Genomic DNA, 21663 nt, shown 5'->3' with positions numbered 1-21663 from the left:
GTAAAAACCTGTAGTCATAACTTATTGATCATATAATTTTCACAGTAAATATGCAAGAAAATACAAATCTTGAAGTGTCATAAATATTTAGTATTCCAAGAGCATAAAAATCATGCTAAAGTGTATCTGTCTGTTTGTCTAGCTTGCTTTCTGAACCTGGCATTGCTGGCTGTTGGCTCTATGACGAATTGCTTTTGTTTCTCAGTTGTAAGTCGCTTTAGATAATAGCATCTGCTAAATGCCTTAATGTTTTTGGGTGTTTGGGTGGTTTAGTTGTAAAGCATGCTTATCTTGAGCAAATACAGCTGTCTTTTGTTCTCTGTCATATTGTGCTGATATCATAAACCTTAATTTAAAAACCAAACTGACAATTATGTTTCAGCGAAGATGGTGGTTGATATAATTGTTTGAACAGTTTCAACCTTAATGACTTATTACGTAAGAGAGGAACATACAGAAGAGAACAGTGATTTCAAGGATGACAGAAATTCAAAATTTTTATTTGATTAGCCAAGCTGCTTTCTGAGATCTGAATCATCAAAGTAGAAAGTTTGCTTATTTTGCAAAGATTGCAAAGTTTTTTATTTTTTTTTACCAACTTTCCTTTTCTTTGTTGCTTCATATCTATTGGCAAATTACCATTACTGTGCAAATTTCTTCCAGGATTGTGAAACAGGGTTGAGTTGGCTCACATCTGAGCATGAACGTCTCAAACACACGCACACATGCAGTGTTGTGTTAAAACATCAGTACAGCTTTGAGGCGGTGGAGGCGTGCCTGGAGGGTCTATTTAAAAAAAACGGAGGAAAAAAAGACATTTGTACGCAGAAACAAACAGTGCTAAATGAAAAGGGGAACGAAGTAGGGATTGCTATAAAATCAGGAAGGAGGTAAAAAAGAGAACCAGAGAATAGAGGATGGACGCCACAGCTGTAGCAAGGTAAGCCACTGACAGCCTAAAATATCATTTTTTTAAATTTATTTTTACTAATGAATCTTTTAACTGTGTGTTGTTGTTTTTTTTGTTTTTTTAAAATGGATGTCTGACATTCGTTCTACATTTAATTTATATATGCTTAGCTTAGAGGCTATATTTGCAAATGTGCTGACACAGACAGAGATGGTTAACCTAAAAATGTAAAACCTGTCGCCATTTAGTTCCTCTAAGTTGTTTCAGTCCTGTATGACTTTCTTTCTTCTGTGGAAATGTTAAGTGTTCTGTTTGGTTCATCAAAATATCTTAATTAAAATGTTGGGTGAACCTGCTCATCCCTATAATTTATTATAAAGCACACCAAAATAATTTACACAATTTACTCTCATCTAATAAGAGATAACTAAAGGATAAATAATTGTACAACATACTAAGAAATAAAGAGTGATGTTGTTCTGAATATTTCTGTGATCCGGACACGAGTTGGTAATCGTCAGCCTTGTGTTTAACTTGCGGCGCTTTAAATCGAACACACCTATTGAGTACCTACTTCTAAATGTCTTGTCAGTAGTTTAAAATTGTGGTGCTTCAAATTAAGTGATACAAAACAGTTGAAAATGTTGTACAAAATACACATAGCCTACTCATATTTACACCAATAAAATGACACTTTATCAATTTGTTTTACTACCAAATTACATGTAATCTCTATAGCCTAATTAATTTAACTTACAGTGGAATGTTTTTTTTTTTTTGTGTGAAAAATGTGATTAAATGTGATTTCGGGGCATTTGCGGTCTGGGTATATTTTTATAAAATATTTTTAAATTTAATGTGTGTCTCAGTTTATATTAAGATCAAAAGGGATTCTATTAAAAAGTTGTGGCAGTTTTGAAGTGAGCAGTGTATTTTGAGAGGCAACAGGATGTGGTATATAGTGACCTTAAATTGCGGCATCCAGTCACAGGTTCACGAAGACTAATGAAACCAGCAGCCCTTAAAGTGAAATGTAGTCAATAAAACACTTATGTATAGCCTGGTTGTGTGCTTTGAGGTCACGTGGATGTTACATTGATATTTGATGAGCTTAACGTTCCGTTTCTTTTTAGGATGTGGAACGACACCGATTATCTGAGAAATGATTCCTTTTCTTGTGCGTCGCCCTCTGTAGAGGGCTACCGTTATTTTGGCGTCCTCTTGGGATCGGCTGTGACCATTGTAGGAACCATAGGGAATATTCTGACGGTCCTCGCCTTTGCTACTGATGTCAACCTGAGGACACGTTTCAATGTTCTCATAGTAAATCTTGCCTTCGCTGACCTCCTATACTGCACCATGCTCCAACCTGTCAGTGTTGACTCGTATCTGCACCTGCACTGGAGGGGCGGAGCCACGTGGTGCCAGATGTTTGGACTCCTACTCTTCCTGTCCAACAGCGTGTCCATTATAACATTATGCCTCATCGCAATGAGCCGTTACCTGGTTGTTGCGCATCGCACTACTCGCTGTGCCCGTCTGCTCCTGTCCCACCGTGGAGTGGCGGTGCTCGTCATCTCCTCCTGGGTACTGGGTCTGGTCAGTTTCGCCCCACTTTGGCCCGTCTACGTGTTCGCCCCGCAAGTGTGCACCTGCAGTTTTCACCGCACTAAGGGCCGGCCCTACACCACCGTGCTGCTTTTCATGTACTTCTTCCTGGGCCTTGGTTTTGTGGGTCTTTTCTACTTTCTGATCTACCGCAAGGTGAGCGTAGCCGCCAAGGCTTTCCTGAAGTACAGGCCCAGTCGCCACTCATCAAAACGCAAGAGGGCTGAAGCCGAAGGGACGACAGATGACAGCGGGATCAGTGCCGGAGCCTCATCAACTCAGACAACTCAAAGCTGTGAGATCAACAATGAAGGGGCGGGAGCAGAGCAGCATAAGAACAGAGCGCAAGAAGGTCACACAACCACACAAGAGTCAAACAACTCCATAAGTACAATTCAAAGTTCCTCAAATGGGGTAGAAACATCTTCTAAACCAGCTCCGGTAGCAATCCAGATCACTCCAGCTGCCAACTCAGGAGAGGACAATGAATTTAAACGCGTGACTCGGATGTGTTTCACAGTCTTTTTGTGTTTCGTCGGCTGCTTTGCACCATTTCTGCTGCTAAATGTTGCCGATAAGGCAAATCGCGCACCACAGGTCGTTCATATGTTTTGTGCAAACCTCACTTGGTTAAATAGTTGCATTAACCCATTGTTGTATGCAGCCATGAACCGGCAGTTTAACCAGGCCTACAAAGATCTGCTAGGCAAAGCTTTACATCCACTAACCTGGATATGGAGAAACCGTTGGTACACAATAAGATAAGCGATAATGAATTAATTTCAATCTGAATATGACTGAAAGCTACTGCGATTAAGTGATCTTGCTCTATATATGTTCAGTGATTTCACGTATTATGCTTAATGAAATAAGGAGATGCACTCATTGCATATTTATTCTGAGGAGAACATCACAGTTCTCAGGTTTCTCTTTGTTCAGTTCCAACAGCTGTGTATTTTCATGTAGCCTAGTTATATTCCGTTTTATTTTCCATTCACTTTTTATGTTGTCAGATAGCTTGCACTTTAAAATTTAGCTAGTCAGGGTCTGTTAGCATTTCTTTTTTTAAGCATTGGGATTTTCCAGCTCTATTATAAGATTGGAAAGAAAACATGTCATGTGGCTTTTCACAGCACAACATTTCTCTTATTCATTTCCTCTTTTTTACTGATTGCACATAGGCAGAGTAATAACTATGTGTGCCACCACCACATGATTCATAATAACATAAAGAACGTTACCTCACGCACAAATGAACATGGACATTTAAAGCGGGGTGATGGAGAAAACAAGAACAGACATGACTCTCTGCTTCATTTATTACCTCATATATGAAACCACAAGAGTTTCTTGTCCTCTTTTGCTTCCTGTGGTGTTTCTGTTTTGATATATACTGTGTAAGCTGGACCTCTAACATATGAAATAAGAGGCTGAATTTTTTAATATGTGTTGCACATCATGTCAGTGTTCTACAATTAAAACAAAAAAGATAACTCGTGTGATTTTTCTGAATTGCTTCTTTTTAAATTAAGTAAATTAAAATGTAAAGTCAGCAAAAATGATATAAGTATACGCTCTTGCTTGTTGTGACATAGTCAAACCAAAAATTATTCAGACACCAGATATAATTTTTTTCTTAAATTGCTAATGCAAACTTTTTACACCACAAACTGAACCATTTCTTCGTAATTGGTTGACCTAAATTGGTATTATCTAACTGTGAACTTATTTAACAGCTGACAGCTATTCAACCTAATTCTTTTGTGAAACAGTCTAACAGAAGGATGACCAAAACCAGTGATTTGATAACTTTTTGATAAGTTCTTGTCATAATTTTCTAAACTATAGCGATTAAATAGCGATTTTGGTTTGACTGTATATGAGCTGCTGGCTAATCAAAGTCCCAAAGTAAACCCAGACAGCAACATAGTGTCTGGTGTGTGGAATACATTTGTACCAGATGTGGGCCGGATCTGGGCCGACACTATGTTGTTGTCTGGGAAAGTCTGTCCCGATCCCATTCCTTTTCTCCTCACTTTCCTGTGTGGTTCTGTAAATAGAGACAAAAAAGTCCAAAAGTAAAACAAAAAATGCTTTTTTCCCCTGCTTTTACAGAGCAGTAGCTTTTTTTTATCAATTTTTTTTTATTATTATGTGTTTTTATATTATTCTCATGTCATCTTCTTTTTTTTTTTTTAGTGCTGAACTTACACACATATACAAAACCATAAATTTCACAAGTCCAGACAAGTGTTCCCAACTGTCTAATCTGTAAAAATTCCTAACACTGTAACAAACGAAGACCCATAACACATATGACGTCACAGCTGAGGTCAAATTGAATTTAGAAATTGGAGGTCAAAACACTGGGTATCATGCTCATGGGTCATCTCAGAATGGCCCACAAGAGTTTGTTATATTATTTGTGGATTCAATGTTTAAAAAGTCATAATACACCAATTCCAAATCTAGTCTGCAAGTGTATACGAAATGCGTGCGTCCAGTGGAACGTGACAGATCTAATTTTGCTCAACTTGTTAACACAATATCTCATCACTCTATTATGAGTCTATAAAACAGTTTGCCTGATCAGATAAAGTGTCATGGTTTTCAATTAAAAAAAAAAGACATGACAGCCCTATATCTCTCATTAGATGTTTTATTGGAGAACATTGCACCATTGTTAACACATTTACCCATAAAAAGCCTGGCACACAGATACAAAACAAACTACAGTATGGTTTATTTTCTTGGACAATGACGGTGTATACAAAACATGGTTACATGCATTTGAAACAAAGTAAAAAATTTACAACAGAAGTACTCATGGGGTAACTAAATGATTATGCATGATAAAGCGATTTAATTGCGATTTAATGTCATTTCAGTGAAAAAAAGAGCAAAAGAAACATTCATTTGGACCATTTTTTCTCTGATTTCAGAGACTGTCTAATCTTCTTCGGTACCAAACAGATTCAGTTGGATGAACACATACAGAACCTTTTATCTATAAACCTTTTTACACAAAAAAATTATTTAGTTTGGTAAGAAATCAGAAGCATTCCGTTCTTACAAATTTCCATTCAATTGCATTTTTCTGTCATCAACAACACAGTACTACTCTTCGTATACTCATACAATCAGTGTAATTCAGATGAAAGATATTATGAAGAAATTAAAAACAAATATAAAGTGTTTTCTCCAACAAGATAAAGCTCAAAAGAATATGCATTCAACTGGGGTAACAGAACATTTTAACTTAATTCAACTTTCAAAATAATAGAAAATGTAAGGGTCTATATTATCCTTTCCATTTTGAGAGAAGTTAATCACAGTATCTGACTAATCAAAACTTTGTCATAGATGACTATTTAAATGATTAACTATAAGGGGGGAAAAAATGCAAAAGCAAAGCATTCGGGTACTTTTCTAGTCTCAATAGTGGTTTTACAAAATGGAAAAGGATCATAAAAGACAAAAAAAGTGCCTTGAATCCTAGAGTAAAAAAAACATAATCCTGTTCATCAAAAAACAGTGATTCATCATTTACATTAAATGTTTTTTACACAAAGATTCATTTTAAGGTAGAATTTAGTGCAATGCAGCAAAGAATAAACTTGTTTTACTATTAAAAGACAACAATCATAGTAGTCAACATTGGTGCCTTTAAATGTAAATGATAACATTTAATCCAAGCACTGTATCTCTTTTAAAGTGCTCTTTTTTAAAAATGCAAAGACATTTTTCCAGTGTTTTTACACTTTTTAAAACTTCCACTGGTTTCACTGCTTTGTTCGCACTGAGAAATCCGGCCACAGACATGAGATGCTTTTTAAAACATTAGCTCATGCTGCCTGATTCACATTACTAAAGGTGTTTGACACATTAATAAAGTATATCGCTTTCACTATCAAATTATCTCCATCCAGTAAGGCCCAGTTAATTCGAATAGAAGAATACAAACTGTCATTCCAACCTGCATAAAAGGTGATAATTTACTTGGACCATAAAAGCATGATCATACTTGAATCGAATATGAAATATGTATTATTACTTCTTTTTTTTTTACATAAAAATTCAACTCTAAGATCTCTAAACAAATGTGCTATTCACCCAAGACAAATATGCTCTGATATTGTTTGAATTATTATCAATAAAACAAATTTTCCAGCTTATTTTTATAGGGACAAATATTTAGTAGCAGCTAGCGAATGGTAGGGTCAGATCACATTCGAGTTTTTTTGGACTTAGATGGGCATCTACGCCTAGTCAAAGGCTTTACTCTGAGAATAGACACGCAAGTAACAGATAAATGGATGAGCAGACATACAGATTTACACATAAACTGGATGAAGAAATAATGAAATCAGTAAAGAAAATGAAGTAATAGGATTAGTATTTTGCATCTCTACTTGATACTTATTTACAACATAAATCAGAACTACGGAAAACATTATGTGGCTTGACAGACCTACGTTTTGGCTAACCTCACGGGTCATGAATCAAATTCAGGGGGTCAGAGGCATGTTAGGATAGCCAAGGTCTTGAAAACCATGGATGATGTCCTCTGGTATAGAATGCTCTAAGCTATTTAGCAAGTTTTGAGTGTTTAGAAACTCTTGCAATGTGTGATGAACATCAGTGTCTGGAGAGACTGCTTCTTTAAGGATATCCATGCTACTCTCTAGAATGTTTTGTTGGAAGCATGATGGAGAAATGTGGTCAGCAAGTTGAGGAAATGAATCTTGAGAAGTACTCTCGCCTTCAATGTCCAACATGCTGTTAAGCAAAAATGAATCAATGGTAGAGCTGGAGAACATTGGAGACTTCTCAGGCCATTGGAGCAAGATGTCATCATCACCCGCCTCAGAAAAAGAAGGAGGATCTTTCAAAGATGAAGGAGATGACACAGCAAGAGAGACATGTTATAAACCCAATAACTGCATTACAATAATAACAACTTATTATGATGCTATTTAACTTCACTCTTAAAAATAAAGGTTTTCACAGTGATGCCATAGAAGAACATTTGGGATCCCCAAAGTAGCTTTGAGTGAACAATTATTAAAGCTACACTGTAGGATTTTCTCCCATCTAGCGATGAAATTGTATATGACTACCAACTGAATATTACTTTCTAGCCCCTCCCATTCTGAGGGCGTTTTAACTCCTACGGTGGCCATATTATTTCAAATCTGCCGGCAGTCGCGAGTAATCTCCCCTCGCATTCGTCACGGTGCCACTGAGTGTAAAAACGCGAAAGGCGAAGCTTGAATTTCCAGGTATGTCCCTCTTTGGCTAATGTATTTTCAAGATGGAGGCGCAACATGGCTGCCGCCATTCGAGCGACTCGCTCGTATGTATTCTAAATGGCAGATTCTACGCTTACGAGAATACTTGATTAGTTGGTAGAAGTAATTACACATTAATGAGAACATATCATTTTGAAAGAACAAAGTGTTTTTTGCTAAGAATCAACTTAAAAAATTACACAGTGTAGCTTTAAATTATTAAAAGAATTTATTTTCTTTTAGTGTGAAGAACATTTTAATAATCTTATAAACCTTTTTGAGTGATGAAAAGGTTCCATGGATGTTAAAGGTTCTTCATGGAAATATACATGGCGATTAAAAAAAAAACTTTATTTTTAAGAGTGTTAGGAAAAAAAATTTCAACAGCATTAGGGATGTACAATATATCAGCACCACACCGGTTTTTAGTCGATATAAGAGTTTTTTTTTTTTCATTCATCAAAGAATGGATATTTTATTGCTTATTTCCCATATTTGTACATTTAGATAACATTTGCCGTCATCTAATGCTCACTTAAAGTTCATCTTCAAAAACGCAAAAAAAAATTAATAGTGTTAAAATGTAGCCTAATATTTAGCAAATCTCAAAAATCCATTTTTATACTGTGAAAACAGTATTTTATACAGTAAATTATAATATAAACATGTAAAAACAACTTTTTTTTACAACTTTTTGCTATCAATTTAGACAAAACAGTGGAAAATTTTAATATCGGCTATTAATCAGTTATCGGCCATAACATGGAGGGGGAAACCACTTATCAGTCTTGGTTCATCCCTACATGTGACATGCAACATGCCAAAAAAAGTGAAATCTTTAAAAACGATAATGATTTAATAAAACGTGTAATGTAATCTTTAGCAAATATTAATTTTTCATACTAATATAAACATGTAGTTTTTGTGTTTTACTATTAATTTATTTAGACAAAACAGCATCGCTCCTTACACATGCAAACTCAAGCTTCCATTCACATACATCAGTGATACTGTAATGGTTAGATTTGTGTTACTGAAACAGAAAAACCACAGTCACAGCCCACCACACACACAGAAGGTCCCTTTGTGCACTGTCAATCAAATGCACTTGGGTAGGGAAGAGTAGGAAAGAGAGAATCTTAACAAGTTTTTGGACTTGATTGAGCCTCTGAATGAAAGAGAAGCATTTATAAAGACTTTTCATTACACATTCTATTTATCAGAAAGAGTTTTGCCATCAAGACACATCTGGTGATAATCCAGTGAGTGAGAGGCAGGTTGAGCCGATTAGATTCGGAGGGGCAGTGGAGGCAGGACTCACCTCTGTCCTGTGGGGACAGGTCAGACACTGGCCCCTCTTCGACGCTTGTACATCCGTTCCTACTGCAACCAAGCACAGAGCACTCCAGTAAACCAGCAGAACAGCCATCTCAGGGTCTACTCATACCATAATCTTACAGCATAACTGTTCGCTTATAAACTTCATAACATCACATGTATGGTAGACTTTTCCCCAAATAATACGGTATTGTTGTAACTATGAATTCTGTTCATGCGACCCTCACGTCATCACGACATCCAGTGTTAACCTGCATTACCTCTACACAGGCAGTGATAAAAAGTAAGGCCCAGATATACTTTATTTTACTAATCTAGTACCACCTCAAGACTCTGAATGTTAAAATCATGTGCCTGCATGTGTGCAAAACCAATTCCTAATTCGTCTTTTTTTTTTTTTACTGTATTTTACTTGTATTAAGTCTTAGCTACAGTGGCTGTTTGGTTGATATGATGAGGAAATATTTTTAGTAGTAATCCTTTCAGTTGAAATGAGAAAAAAAAAATCTTATCAGTAAATATTACTGAAAGGCTGAAAAACGGATTTTTTTTCTTCCACTACATCACCCAGCTCACAATATGAACTTAAACCTCATCATAACACCATACAATATGATTAATGCATTAAACACCAGCACTATATACAGCACATGTGCACTGTCACAAATATTACCTATAGCACACAACCTCACACGCTTTTGAAATTATCTGCATGCACACAACACACAAATATAAACCAATAAACAATCAAAACAGGACTTACTCTTTAGAGACAAAAACCAGTTTGGTTTTGAGGTACCTCAGGTACGGATTGTCCTCTGAAACAAAACAAGATCAAGAAAATGATTTTGTGGTTAAGTAAATACAGCATAAGCAAAGCTTTTATTACATTCTACATTAGCTCAAGTGCGAGCTGGGAAGAAATATATTATATATTCCTTTTGGAAAAATAAATTAACATATTTTACATGGCTGTGTGGATGTATACAGCTGTTTTTAGCAGTAACATAAATTGAGCAAAAGCCTTTCCCAGTTCAGCTCTAAGTTGACATACATTGCAGTAAACATTAACTTTTTTCGTGACCTTAATAGTGAAAGTTGTAAATAGACGTTGCCATTAGGTAAACACCAAACTAAATGCCCATAAAAATACAATGTATGCCTCCCTTAATAAGACTTGGGGAATTGCAAAAAAAATGCACCACATTCTCAATAAATAATTCACCTCCAGTCTTTTCACTGTAGTATTTGCCAAAGGCCTGGTCTTTAGGAGTGTTTGGGTAAAGGTAACACAGTGGGTTAACTGGAACGTTTTCTGCTACCATGATCCGAAAGTTGGAAATGATCTCAGGTAAAGCAATCTGCTTCAGGTCAGTACTGATAAATGGCTTCACTGTTTGTACGCTCGGATTGCCTAACAAAAAAAGAAGGTGTGTATTCAGTCTGACATTCACTGGGCTTTGTGATTTCAGAGATTGAACAATGTCTTAGAGAAGTATATCTTTTTATGACGTTTTACCATCGTTAGCGTACTGCACCCAGCTGAATGTGATTCCACCATCTTTGATACTTTCGCTAAAACGCAACAGGAAAGTGCCGTTCTGCTTCTTCTTCAGTAAAACTCTCTCCTTCCCCTTGCTGACGAAGCCCATTATAGAGCTACAGAAACAAACATATTTGTGTTGAAATAAAAAAACACACTTTTTTTGTGTTGAAAACTTGATTTTCACAGTCTATCTATAGGATTCATACCCATCACTCCACAGGTCTGACAAGTAGCCTTTAACCAGGTTTAGAATTCCATCCAGCCACACCCACAGGGTGAAGTTTGTATCAGGGAGGTTCTCCTAAAACACACACAGACAACAATGAGTAAACAAAACACTCACGTGTCAATATCAGGCATTTCACAAAGAGCTACATAACTGTGTTTATCTGTTCTTACCTTGCTGAACTTGGCCCAGGGTATCGTACAGTGGTCATAGCTCTGTTGTTTACCTGATAAGAAATATTACATTATTAACAAACACCAGATTACTTTATGGCCTTAATATTGCTTTATATAATATGGTCTATTAATGCATGAAAGGGGTTGATGTGTGCATACCAAAGAGCTTGATGGCGAGAGTTTCCAACTGGTCACTGTCTAGACCACGCTTCCCAGAGGAGAGAAACTGCCAACTCAGCATTTCCCCAAACTGTGCCCAGGAGGCCGGAGGAGAGCCTTCAAAAAACTTGATGTTCTAGTGATGCAAATAATAATAATTAAAAAAACAGATTCTTTTATGAGGATTAAGGATTATTATCCAAGAGTAACTCCTGCTCCTGACCTTGGGATCTGAACAGAGCATGTTGAACCATAGAACAGACGCCCAGGCGCTCTGTTGCTGACTGGAGTTTGAAATCACCACAACAGGAAGAGAAGAGGTCTGAAAGAAAAAAGGAAGTATGGTTATAAAAATTGTAGAGCCAAATCTCTGGAATGTTCTAACTTCACTGAGAATGCTTTGAATGAGGAAAAGACATCTCACCTCCAAAGAGACAGACAGGCCTTGATAGTCAAACTGCGTCTGAAAGTTTATATTGTGTAGTTCTTCAGTCACACTCAGAGATAGCTGCAGGAAACACACAACAAGATTTATACGCATACATACAAACAGAACTCTACTTATTAGTTGGTCACTCAATTCTACTTGTTTTAATTAACTACTAGTAAATAATAATGATAATAATAAGGAAATAAACTATTTTGTGGAATTATTATCTTCAGCACTGTAATCAAATTTGTTTTATTAGGAGTAACTCTAGGATGATTTCACACCTGGCTCATTTTGACTGCTTGTTTCACATTTTCTCCCGTAGTTCAGTTTAGTTCATTAGGCATATATGAAAATAGTTTGCTTGTGGTGAAAAAGCAATCCGACTCAATGTACCAACAAATCGAGCTGTATCAGTTAAGAGTGGGAATCAAGCCTTATATACATTGGTTTGTGTGTGTTTAACGACAGCTAGTCAGTCTTGTCAATCCATCTTGATGGCTGGCCGCTTTGAACGGAATCCCAGATAATAAACAGGTGCACTCTGACCAATGAAAGAACAGTTTTATGCACATGTGACTTGCATAAACACATGTTGGGTAAGTTTTGAAATGCACCTAGTGAAAGCAAATCAAACCTAGGGGAAATGCAATATTGTAACAATTAAGGTCCGTGTTTTGGAACAAAGCAAAAGATCTACAGATGTGGAAACACCCTTAATCAGTATTGACTCTAAAAAACAGTTTTGTTTCTGTTACTAATTGCTGGTTTTATGTTTGCTACGTGCAGCAATGTAGTTTCTAGCAAATATTATTAACAATCTCCTTAAACTCACATCATTGATTCCTTTTCCTCCACCACCAACTTTCTGATCTTTCAACGTCTGTGAAAAAATAAAATAAAAATCACATACACAATTCTTTAACTTTTTATTACCTCTTTATATTTAAAATCTGGTTTAAAAATAACAGAACACCGCGACCAAATTGTCTACCCAGTTATAAATATCTCAGATGATGTTGTGCCGTCACTTAATATCAACTCACCAAATGTCTGAAATCAGCGACCATGCCCCCGTTCGTACTCTCAGCCATGTTAAGGGCTTTACTCGAAGTGCCCAACACATTAAACCTACGAAACCTACGATAAACACATAATCATGAATTTCTGGTGGGAGGCGTGATGAGGGAAGTGTGTGTTCAGAATGCGTGTATGGAAACACTCACCCTTTCATTTGTGAGACAGTGCTGAAACAAAAGATGGAGAGAGGGATGAGATTAATAATTCAGAGTCCTAACCACCAACAGACTAATGTAAAACTATATCAAACCACACAAACCTTACAAGCAAACTCATTCTCACATATGACTCAGATTGTACCTAATGAAGAAAGTAAGAGAGACAGTGATCTTACTTGTCAATAGAAACAGACACCTTCATAACATGGTTGAGTTCAGGAACTTTATACAGGAACCTGTAGAGAAGGAGAATGACTGTCCTTTCAGGTCTTTGAGGGCAAACATTTTTTTTCTGCATTTCTATCTCAACAACCCAAACTAAATATTTTAAATAAAATATATGATAAAAATATATATGGAAAAGCTTAAATGGGTGAATTCTTTTTAAAGATATATTTAAATAAAGAAGATAAATATTGACTACTGTATATTAATAACCTATTTAAAAAAAAAAAAAATCTTTTTTTTGTTTATCGCAAATTTACAATGTATTCAGGGCACAAATTTCTGCTTGGGGTTGTGTGTCATAATTTGAAAAATAAAAATTCTTAACCGAAATATTTCCTTGAGTCATTACATTCACCCCAGGCACATGTATGCAAATGGAACAAAGATTTGGTTATGTAAACAGGTCTGTGCATGCATAATAAAGATACAATTATTCAAAAGCAGTACTGACATTTGCAGGAGAGTAGGTCACCTTCACAAATATTTACTTGGTTCCTCACAAAGTACTTAGTTCCTAAGTAAAGGACTAAGTCCTATGTACAAGACAATACACTAAAATGAATGTGCATATTCTCAATTTCATAATGTTTAAAAGGATATACCCCTGTCCCAAGCAATACAAGACAAAAAATACTGGTATACACTATTTTACAGGTGGTGTATAATGTTGCAGAAATGTCAGAGCCTGACCTGACTTTGACTGAGAACTGGACACTTGTGCGCAGCACCAGGGGGCCTCGTCCTTGCGGCATGGATGGCTGAGTCTCTACAACAAATGAGCTAACAACACACCAACAAATAATGAAGCGTACATGCATGAAGAGAGCGTAATGGATATGCTGCGTATGTGTTTGAGTATACCTCTTAATCACGTTAGTCAGCAGAGTGTCCACTTTACTTTTTAAAGAGGGTTTAAGGACTGGGATGGGGTCATTTGCGTAGGTCATCTTCCCAAGCAGCTCATCAAGCTTCTGTAAGAACTTTTGCAGCTGGAACATGCAGTCTATAATCTGAGTGAACCTGTCAAAGGCCAATAATGGCTTAAAAACAGATCCAAATGGTGTTCGTACAGACAATCGATCAGAGAAATTCTTGTGCTGTTACCATTTCTCTAATTGTTCAAGACTTGTATCATCAGGAGCCCCAATGCAGGACTTCTGTTGTCTCCGCTTCCAGTCCACCAGTTCCTCATCTATGAGCGCTGAGCTTAGACCATCAGCAGCATCCAACGCAGCCGTGATATCAGACAGGAAGTTCTGAGACAATGATACAAGAGAAGTTGGGTCAAGAAACATAATTTTTTTAAATGCTTTTGTCAGTTTCTTTTTTTATATATATTACTATTTAGGTTTCATTTTTTTAATTTCAGTTTTAGTTTTTATCTAATTCCAGTTAGTAATTTTAGTGTTTCAACTTAACCTTGTTTCAGTTCATTTCCATTCATTTTCATTTAGTTCATGTAATATTTATATTTTATTTTAGATGTAATTCAATTAACAAAACTGTTTTTCTAGTATTAAGTTTAATTAAAGGGGTGGTATAATGCCCTTTTCACAAGATATAAAATAAATCTATGATGTCCCCAGAGTGTGTGTGTGAAGTTTTAGCTCAAAATACCCCACAAATATTCTTATATAGCATGTTAAAGTTGTCACTTTTTGAGGGTTAGCAAAAACGCACCGTTTTGTGTCTGGTTCTTTAAATGCAAATGAGCTGCTGCTCGCCAGAGAGGGTTTCAAGAGCTTGTGTGTTAGCAGCTCCGATTACCTCACGCAGACACACACTAAAATGACAGAAACTGTTCTAAGATGTACAAATTATGTACATTTTAGGGTTGGTGATGTCACTAACCCGTGAGGAATGTCGTGTCCATACCAGCCGTTTGTTGTAGTCCTTAAAAAACGATTTCTTTAAATGCAAATATCTCCCTTTGCTTTGAACTTTGAGCGTTGTAACTTTGCAGGTGTTGTTTATGCTCAAACAGCAACATTACACACTAACTAAAGTTAGAAAAGTGAAATCATACTCAACCACCCCTTTAACAATAACCCTAAATAGTATAGATCAGATGTGCACAAAACTATTTGCCCACCTTTCTGCACTTATCGAGTGCATTGAGCATCTTCTGAAGCCCTTCTATTTGCTTGTTCTTCTCTTCCTTTGTGCAAGCTAAACATACATATACATACACACATATTAATACCACAACAGATAATGAAATCAAGGACAGTGTGTTTAAAAGTGCGGAGCCTTACAGTCCATTTTGTGCGTTTGAAATTTAAAATCAAACTCATCCTGCTGCTCCTCCAAAGACCTTATGCTGTGCTCCATCACCTGCCAAAAGAAAAAATTAATCATGCTCTTGAACAAACACACACATACAAGCAGATACACACAAACACACACACACCTCTACTTTGGTCTTGAGTTCTTTTAATCTCTTTTCCATTTGTCTCTGGCTCTCCAACTCCATTGTAACTGACTGAACCTGCAACATCTGCACCTGAAACATTGAGAGAGAGAATCAGAATATGCTGATGGTGATGTTGATAATAAGAGTGATGATGATGATGGACACTAAGGTACTGACTTGCTGTGCAAGCTCTGCATCATTCAAGATCTCCTTCTCCTTCACCAGGAACCAGTTGATAATAGCAGCAAGAGTATAGGGCTCCTCTTGGTACTTCTGCAAACAAGATAATGTGACCAATGATCCCACAGCTGTCACTGATTAACCCAGCAGTTTTCTAAATAGCTCATAACTACAACAATAATTACAACCATAAAGTTATATAAATGAAAAAAAAAAAGAGCAAATTCGAGTTGATGAACAATAAAAACATTGAGGAGTAGCTTGATGACGCCATGAATGAGTGGAATCATGGGAGTTGCTGTCTTCACCTCCACAGGCATGAAGTGGCATGAACTTCATGCCTGTGGCTACTGTGGCATGAAGCAGGGCAGGGCCCAGAGCCGGGGGCATTTTATGTTGCTGTTTTTAATATGCTTATATGACGCAGTCAGCCACTGCTACAGCTTTCGTTTTGTTGTTTATGTTTATTTACGTTTAAAGTTACATTTAACATCTGGCTCCTTCTTGCCTGAACTTGAACACAAAGTTAAACAGTTACATTTGATCACTTAAATTCACATTATTTTATTTCATTCTAATGAAACAGCTGCAAGTGCTGAATTACTACTCATACAGGTCACTTTATTTGACGTACTAAAATTGTGGGGTTTTACTAAGTCAAAACAATCATACTAAAAATACATTTGAGTGTGTTGAAACTTGAAAGTCATGTTATAACGTTACTCTGTGCGTTAGCTCAGTATGGTATGTGTCACGGGTGGCTGTAATAAATAGCACGAAAAAAGATAGAAAACAAAAACAGTCTCAGGAGATTGTAGGAGCAAACGTAAAGACAACCACTTTTAACATAGACAATACTGGACAAAGGAACAGAATGAAACTCAGGCCTTAAATACATGAGAAATGTAATCAAGGTGAACAGAAACAGGTGTGTGGAAACTAATTAACAGCCAGGGAAACTTATGGGCGGTACATATTGTATGATTTTGGGCTGTCCCAGACGAAAGATCAAACCCAATCGTGGTGATTTCTGTGGTCGTGGCTCCTAAACAGTGGTCCTACATTGTACAGTGAGAGAGGCCCTGTCCCAAATGGCGCACTTCATGTGGACTTTCGTTCTCGTGGACTTAAATTGCGCGTGCTCGCCGAGTCTACGAGTCCGTAGGCCGTCTCATTCGGCCGTGCTCAGCAGCGCCCCCTTTGTACCCTTGAAGCGGTCTTCCGCGAAGCCCGCATAGATGCAGCCTCCACACACTTTAACTACCCAGGAATCCTTGCGAAAGGCCAATCAGACAACAGATGGGAGGAGATTTCGCTCACGGATAATTGACATGGCTGAGAAGAAAATATTACGGTTTTTATGACCTAGATTTTACCAGTTGTTACCTACAGTTTATACAAACATTATGGTCATTGACCAGTGGTTGATGTCTCAAACATAATAATAGTGCGTTGAATAATACGATCACATTATGATTCATTAAATAAATAGAACCGAATGTCAGGGCTTTACTGAGTCATATGTAAACATAGTATGACAGGGAACGGCAACTGGCCCGCCAGCAATATTTTCTGGCCCGCCGGATTATTTTGGAAGTCCTAAATGCTGCACAAAACTCTTCCAATACTTGAGAAAAGCCATAGTCGCGCGGCGATTTCACCGCCGCATACTGTGTGAAATGCACATAGGGAATCATGCGGTGCGGGATTACATTTTAAAGTATAACTGTGCGTTCACACCGGACGCGAATAGCGCGTCAAATTCACGCCTGCTGCGGCTAGTTATACGCTTGACCACTTTGTGTCCATTCGCGCATCAAAAGACGGTAGCGGTCAGAACTCTGGTGTACTTTGGACGGAGCGGGCCGTCTGACTGACAATAGCCCACGCCCGACATCTTTTGACAGCGTATCCGCACTTAATTCTGACCACCTGTAGGCTACACCTAGCTCTGAGGAGCTGTTTGGTACTGAAACCATTGTCAGTCAACAACATTCTTTTTTTGCAAGGATGTTTGAAATAGTTCGGCAGAAAATAGCCTAACTCATTTGTCAGTAGGGCAATATGATTTTCGTTTATGTTGCTTAGAAAATTGAGTGATAGGCTTTGTCCTATTTAATTTATGTTATTTATATTTCATAATTTTTTTCTGTGGCATTTTTTTCCAAATTCTGAGTTTGGAAGTTGGAACACAAAATAATAGTGTATGGCATTAATGTAAAATATGGTGAGACTCATCAATGACAGTAGCCTACCCTACAATGTTAAAATAGCCTAATATTTATATTGACAGACCTCCTTAAACCTTAGGTGTGTATGTGTGTGTCCCGAATAAATAATAATAAAAAAAAGGAATAAAGTTCAAAAGTTGTAATCTGTTCTGTTACCACAATAGTACTTGATCTGTTTAAAATGATTTCCTTGATATATGCCTAAGGTGTTAAATTCAAAATAAAAAATAAAAATAAAAATTTGTCTAATCCAGTAATTCATTTTTTCTAGTTTTGATCTGAGTACAATCAGAAAATCAGAAAACCCGTCGTTATTAGTTTTTTCATTTTAGTTCAGGAAATAAATAATGGAAAAACAAGTAGTTTTTCATCTTTTCATTTTTGTTTTTAATTTGAAAAAACGAATGAACGAATAATCCACGGACGGTGACGGACCCATCATATTCCGCGATTATAGGCCTATATAAGAGTATTTAATTTGTATCCATAGGCCTACTCCGTGTAGCTGGCCCGCCATCTACTAGCTAAAAAAAATATTGGCCCGCGGCCAAAGTTACTTGCCGACCCCTGTAGTATGAATATTGAAACCTGTAAATTCATCTAAAACTCATGCACATTTTCATTATGTGTTAAAATTGTAATCTTAGTTCAAATGGAACATTATGTATTATTATGTACAACTGTATACATTTAAATAAGCATGATGTGTCTATGTCTAATGCCCAGGTGGCATGCACAATATCAAAATATAGAACTGTAAAATTAGGCTGTGTAGTTGACATGGAGATAAGACGTCGGAGCGCAAAAATGTGATTTCTCCTGTCCAAAAACAACCAGACCGTTATTTTCGGTGTGACGATCGAGTCTGTCCCAAAAATACCTCTCAATGCGCCCTCGTGGACTCGCGCCAAGGGCCCTATAGGTCTGCACTACATGACATCACCAAAGTGTGGACTCTGAGGAAGTCCACAAGTCCGGAGTGTGTCATTTGGGACAGGGCCAGAGATTCAAAGACGGCCTTTGTCACAGGTTTAGCGACCAAAGATAACCTGCGACTGTTTATGACAGTGTCAGAAATTTAGTGACGTGACATGGCGCTAAAACTTAAAACTACTTCCCTCAAGCTTCACTTGCAAAACTGGCATGCCAAGTTGGCCTCTTTTCCTGACCGCATCCATATTCTCCTCTTTTGCTTCATCCTCTTTTTTCAGCGCACATAAAAACCACAATTGCCAAAGTGTGATTCATCTTGCTCTTTTTGTTTACTACAAGCGCATGCTGATGACGTTTTATTCTTCTATACCAATCTGTGTCGTAGCCTACGATTCAATAGGTTTTATCATTGTACAGTCTACATGCATGTCGTATCCAAGTTTATAAGATCCAAGTCGTGAAGTGTGATTTGTAATGACCTTATAGGACTGTCGAAGTCACACAGTCTGTAGCAGGCATTACTTGGAACTGAAGACGGTGAAAATTAAACCAAAACAAAACGTAAATCAAGGATAATGTGGATACGACGTCATTGACAGGCGACACAATGACATCACGGGACGTTACACTGGTTAAAATGGCTAATTTCTCTGGATTTAGACATTATTGGAAATATTTGGGATAATGGAAGTACACCAGTCAACAAAATAACATTGTTCTAGAGGTTTTTGGATATTTTAAATCCAAAAATCGTACATATTGTCACACAGCGCACTTACTTGCGTCACATTATCGTCAATTGGTGTGGATGATAACATACTGTACAGTAGTTGAGGTTATAGTTATTTTTCTTGGTGTGACAGGTCTGTCAGTATAGTTTTTGTTTAGCATGTTTAGTATTTTTGGAGACTTCAGAAATTCAAGGAGGGCATCAGGAATGATGCTTTTGGCAGCAGAAGTACACTTACCTGAAAGTTTTGTTTGTAGCGTCTGAAATTACGCTGCAATAGGAAACTATCTTTCTCTTGCGCAAAACGACTGAACTGGTTGTCCAGATTCTCCAAAAGCACCTGAAACAGGAACGCGGCTTGGGAAGAGTCCCGAGAAGCACGCTCCCTGCAACACACACAGACAGACACATTACTTGTAATGCCAGGTTGACGCTCCTTGATGCAGTTTATTTGCATCTCTTTATCCATGGTTATTAATACATTCTGGAATTGAGAGTTATAAAAAAAAAAACAATCTGCAGATTTTACTTCTTGCACTCACCAGTCCTGGGCCTCGATCCAGGATGCCAAGAAATGTCTCACTTCCATTGGGAATTCATCTCCGTTGTACAGATCAAAAGCCCTCTGCGAATACACTGTATCCAGCTGCTGCAGTCGCTCCCACTGTGTCATCCTACAAAATTAAACAGATTTCATGTCTGCTGATAGGTTAAATGATGCCTTGTTACAGAACTGGGACTGACCTGCTCTCTCTAATCTTTAGAAGTCAGATGTTTGAGCTTAAGCACCATTAATACAAGTAAAGGTGAGAAAATTCCAAATTCTGAGTTTGGAAGTTGGAACACAAAATAATAGTGTATGGCATTAATGTAAAATATGGTGAGACTCATCAATGTGCAATTTTTTTTATCTAAAGTCAAATGAGTTTTCTGATTTGCTGTGAATCTGAATTTTTTGTGAATTTCATTTGCACTTTAGGTCCACTGTAAAACTGACCATTTTTATGGTGCTTTTTTTTTGTGGCAAGTAAGAATTGCTCTTGCATGAAAAACACTGTAGAGATTCTTCGAAAAATCTTTTGTTTTGATGGAAATAAAACATAAGTTTGAGTAAACAATTAATTACATAACTTTAAAAAGAAATCAACATTGATAATAATAATAAGAAACGTTTATTGAGTACAGAATCAGCATACTTGAATGATTTTTGAAGGATCATGTGACACTGAAGACTGCTGAAAATTCAGCTTTGCCATCACAGGAATAGATTTGGACTATTTCACGTATTAAATTGGTAACTAAGACAAATTAAACTAACTAGTGAGAGTGTAAACGTGTTTACAGGGCCAAAAAAAAACAAAACATTAACGTTACATGCACTCTGGACCAGAAGTAAGTTAATAAAGTTCTCCACACTTGCACACTCCTCCTCAAACAACAGCGGAAAAACTGAGTCAAGAATTGCGTTTCTAATCATGTGAGGACAAAACGTGATACCTCGTCATAATAATGATAAAGGCTACTATATACAGTAATAGCAGCCTAGGCCTAGACATTTGACAGCATAGTGATGTTTATGTTGCAAAGTAATGAGCACCTCATTGTAGCAGCTAAATAAGTTACGTTAGCATGTAGCAGCTAAGTTGATTATCAATAACTTACCTGAAACAATCGTCTAAGTTACACTTTTGAAGAAATGATCCTCAAATATTAGTTTTACAAAGCGCCTTTTGCAGGCATACGGGAAAAACAAGAACACAGCACTGGACTGAACATCAGCTGGCGAGTAAATAAACACACTTCCACCGCTTCTCAGGAAACGGACGGCTTTTCTATAAACCTCCCTCTGCTGTCCATTTCTGCCTCCAACGCGATGAACCTTTGCCCACCCACTGAATCATGAAGTCCCACCCATTTAGCTGCGTATGAAACCCTCGCGTTCGTTCATTGGCGCGGGCAGGCACACTGGCCACCACCATTGGTTGAAGCACCCGCCAATGAAATTCTTCACAACGGAGGGGTGTTG

The 21663-nt window shown here is 37.3% G+C and overlaps 2 protein-coding genes across 2 annotated transcripts; one reads left to right on the top strand and one right to left on the bottom strand.

Moving 5' to 3' along the window:
- The first annotated feature begins 669 nt into the window (after positions 1-669).
- gpr84 (G protein-coupled receptor 84) lies at positions 670-4013 on the top strand. The gene is made up of 2 exons (XM_084129249.1): positions 670-940; positions 2044-4013. Exons 1-2 carry the CDS (start codon positions 918-920, stop codon positions 3281-3283), a joined length of 1263 nt encoding a protein of 420 aa, XP_083985375.1. The 5' UTR covers positions 670-917; the 3' UTR covers positions 3284-4013.
- A 1146-nt stretch (positions 4014-5159) lies between these two features.
- On the bottom strand, positions 5160-21504 carry stat2 (signal transducer and activator of transcription 2). The gene is made up of 24 exons (XM_084129225.1): positions 21300-21504; positions 20180-20311; positions 19876-20023; positions 15741-15836; positions 15561-15653; positions 15406-15484; positions 15243-15319; positions 14255-14406; positions 14012-14170; positions 13841-13930; positions 13099-13158; positions 12911-12931; positions 12731-12824; positions 12520-12567; positions 11679-11762; positions 11478-11576; positions 11255-11390; positions 11093-11145; positions 10900-10994; positions 10667-10806; positions 10373-10561; positions 9911-9965; positions 9131-9192; positions 5160-7403 (listed from the first exon to the last, which is right to left on the bottom strand). Exons 2-24 carry the CDS (start codon positions 20308-20310, stop codon positions 7027-7029), a joined length of 2538 nt encoding a protein of 845 aa, XP_083985351.1. The 5' UTR covers position 20311; positions 21300-21504; the 3' UTR covers positions 5160-7026.
- Between the last annotated feature and the right edge of the window lie 159 nt (positions 21505-21663).

This window comes from Abramis brama, assembly GCF_963993115.1.
Source record: "Abramis brama genome assembly, chromosome: 11".
Classification (NCBI taxonomy): Eukaryota; Metazoa; Chordata; class Actinopteri; order Cypriniformes; family Leuciscidae; genus Abramis; species Abramis brama.
This window is presented reverse-complemented; position numbering and strand designations above follow the sequence as displayed.

Bases quoted from the DNA above. Each gene is read 5' to 3' on its own strand.
- gpr84 (XM_084129249.1), top strand. From the start codon at position 918: ATGGACGCCACAGCTGTAGCAAG. The intron at 941-2,043 runs GTAAGCCACTGA...GTTTCTTTTTAG, and splicing joins GACGCCACAGCTGTAGCAAG to GATGTGGAACGACACCGATT.
- stat2 (XM_084129225.1), bottom strand. From the start codon at position 20,310: ATGACACAGTGGGAGCGACTGCAGCAGCTGGATACAGTGTATTCGCAG. The intron at 20,024-20,179 runs GTGAGTGCAAGA...TGTGTGTTGCAG, and splicing joins TGGATCGAGGCCCAGGACTG to GGAGCGTGCTTCTCGGGACT. The intron at 14,171-14,254 runs GTAACAGCACAA...GGCCTTTGACAG, and splicing joins CTTGAACAATTAGAGAAATG to GTTCACTCAGATTATAGACT.